General features: G+C 39.9%; 1 protein-coding gene across 1 annotated transcript in view; it reads right to left on the reverse strand.

The window, feature by feature from the left end:
* Window positions 1–460: 460 nt before the first annotated feature.
* LOC137655154 (uncharacterized) overlaps window positions 461–2,829 on the reverse strand; it is a 3,034-nt gene continuing 665 nt past the window's right edge. Inside the window, exon 2 of the mRNA XM_068389034.1 lies at window positions 461–2,182. Coding sequence (XP_068245135.1) covers window positions 461–2,182 — 1,722 coding nt within the window. The remainder of the gene's footprint in view (window positions 2,183–2,829) is intronic.

Here is a 2,829-nt window from a genome sequence, read left to right on the forward strand (position 1 = left end):
TCTCTGTTTTTTCTTTTTCATTTCAACATATATGAAAGCTTCTTTCACTCCAACATGGAGTAGCCAGTAGTACTGCAGCATTTTAAGATTCAAGTATTGTATATCCAGATCGACATGGTAATATTCACTTGCTTACTTAAAAATGGTGAACATTTTATCAGCCAGTTGATAATTATTTTCTTTTTACAAGGCATGACCTCTTAACCCTTTTTAGTCTCGGGAAGGTAGAAAGAGGCATAGTGATATTAAATCAAATTAAAGATTTTTAAGTAAAGGCATATGTCTCATTCAAAAGTATATCAATATCATTATTTAAAAACTGATCAAGTAATTTAAGTAAAATCATAATAATAATCAAAGGAAAAGATAAACAATTTCATATGTTATATGCATTCTATATTTCGAAAAATGAAACACTCATAAGTCAACGAATAGGATTCAGCAATAGGTTCTAGGTAGCTTAATGATGTCCACCATAGCTGAGACTATAAGATGGCCTCTGGTAGACTGGTGTAAAATACTGTTGACTATAGCCATTAGAAGGCTCAGCATCAGCAGATCTCTTATGATTTAGATGAGAATAAACATTACCATAAGCTGGACGATGATGGTGAGTCACATGGCCAGGACCGCTATGATCTGGCTCTGCCTCTCTCTTTTCAATTTCAGGTTCAGGATCAGCAGATCGCTTGTGATGATGGGAGTAAGCGTTGCCATAAGCTGGACGATGATGGTGAGTCACATGGCCATGACCGCTATGATCTGGCTCTGCCTCTCTCTTTTCAATTTCAGGTTCAGGATCAGCAGATCGCTTGTGATAATAGGAGTAAGCGTTGCCATAAGCTGGACGATGATGGTGAGTCACATGGCCATGACCGCTATGATCTGGCTCTGCCTCTCTCTTTACAATTTCAGGTTCAGGATCAGCAGATCGCTTGTGATGATGGGAGTAAGCGTTGCCATAAGCTGGACGATGATGGTGAGTCACATGGCCATGACCGCTATGATCTGGCTCTGCCTCTCTCTTTTCAATTTCAGGTTCAGGATCAGCAGATCGCTTGTGATAATGGGAGTAAGCGTTGCCATAAGCTGGACGATGATGGTGAGTCACATGGCCATGACCGCTATGATCTGGCTCTGCCTCTCTCTTTTCAATTTCAGGTTCAGGATCAGCAGATCGCTTGTGATGATGGGAGTAAGCGTTGCCATAAGCTGGACGATGATGGTGAGTCACATGGCCATGACCGCTATGATCTGGCTCTGCCTCTCTCTTTTCAATTTCAGGTTCAGGATCAGCAGATCGCTTGTGATAATAGGAGTAAGCGTTGCCATAAGCTGGACGATGATGGTGAGTCACATGGCCATGACCGCTATGATCTGGCTCTGCCTCTCTCTTTTCAATTTCAGGTTCAGGATCAGCAGATCGCTTGTGATAATGGGAGTAAGCGTTGCCATAAGCTGGACGATGATGGTGAGTCACATGGCCATGACCGCTATGATCTGGCTCTGCCTCTCTCTTTTCAATTTCAGGTTCAGGATCAGCAGATCGCTTGTGATGATGGGAGTAAGCGTTGCCATAAGCTGGACGATGATGGTGAGTCACATGGCCATGACCGCTATGATCTGGCTCTGCCTCTCTCTTTTCAATTTCAGGTTCAGGATCAGCAGATCGCTTGTGATGATGGGAGTAAGCGTTGCCATAAGCTGGACGATGATGGTGAGTCACATGGCCAGGACCACTATAACATGGCTCTGCCTCTCTCTTTTCAATTTCAGGTTCAGGATCAGCGGAACGCTTGTGATGGGGATGGGAGTAAACATTACCATAAGCTGGACGATGATGGTGAGTCACATGGCCATGACCGCTATGACCTGGCTCTGCCTCTCTCTTTTCAATTTCAGGTTCAGGATCAGCAGATCGCTTGTGATGATGGGAGTAAGCGTTGCCATAAGCTGGACGATGATGGTGAGTCACATGGCCAGGACTGCTATAACCTGGCTCTGCCTCTCTCTTTTCAATTTCAGGTTCAGGATCAGCAGATCGCTTGTGATGATGGGAGTAAGCGTTGCCATAAGCTGGACGATGGTGGTGAGTCATATGGCCAGGACCACTATAACCAGGTTCCGCCTCTCGCTTCTCAATCTGAGTAGCGCAAGCGGCAGCCACCAAGAGGCCAATAACCTGAAAAACAAACGGCTCTTCATTTGACTCTGTTTTTGTACAGTTGCAAATCTAGATAATTTGTTATCTGAAAACAGTCTAGTTAATTTCAATTTATAAATTTGATCTCTTTTATCATTAATGACATAAATCAAATAACTACATATCAAACAATCATATGTGAAACTTATTGGGCCTATCAAAATTATCAAATTATTATAAAACTGATTCCATTACACCATCATATCTTGCTAGACACCTTATATATATATATATATATATATATATATATATATATATATATATGTGTGTGTGTGTGTGTGTATATATATGTATATATATACCTATATATATATATGTATATATATATATATATATATATATATATATATATATATATATATATATGTATGTATATATATATATATATATATATATATATATATATATATATATATATATATATAAGATGAAAAGCAACCAAATATCATGTTCATTAGGAATAAAGATTCACCTCACATATGGATCGAACCTCAGTGTCTCCAAATGAAAGATAAAGTCGCTATCAATCAGGCCCCCAGAAGCCCTACTAGAAATCAGAACCAAAGTGATATAGGTATTTTATTGTTTACTTGGCGAGACCACTGCCTTACATACTAGCAAGTTTT

This window comes from Palaemon carinicauda, chromosome 16 (assembly GCF_036898095.1).
Source record: "Palaemon carinicauda isolate YSFRI2023 chromosome 16, ASM3689809v2, whole genome shotgun sequence".
Taxonomy (NCBI): Eukaryota; Metazoa; Arthropoda; class Malacostraca; order Decapoda; family Palaemonidae; genus Palaemon; species Palaemon carinicauda.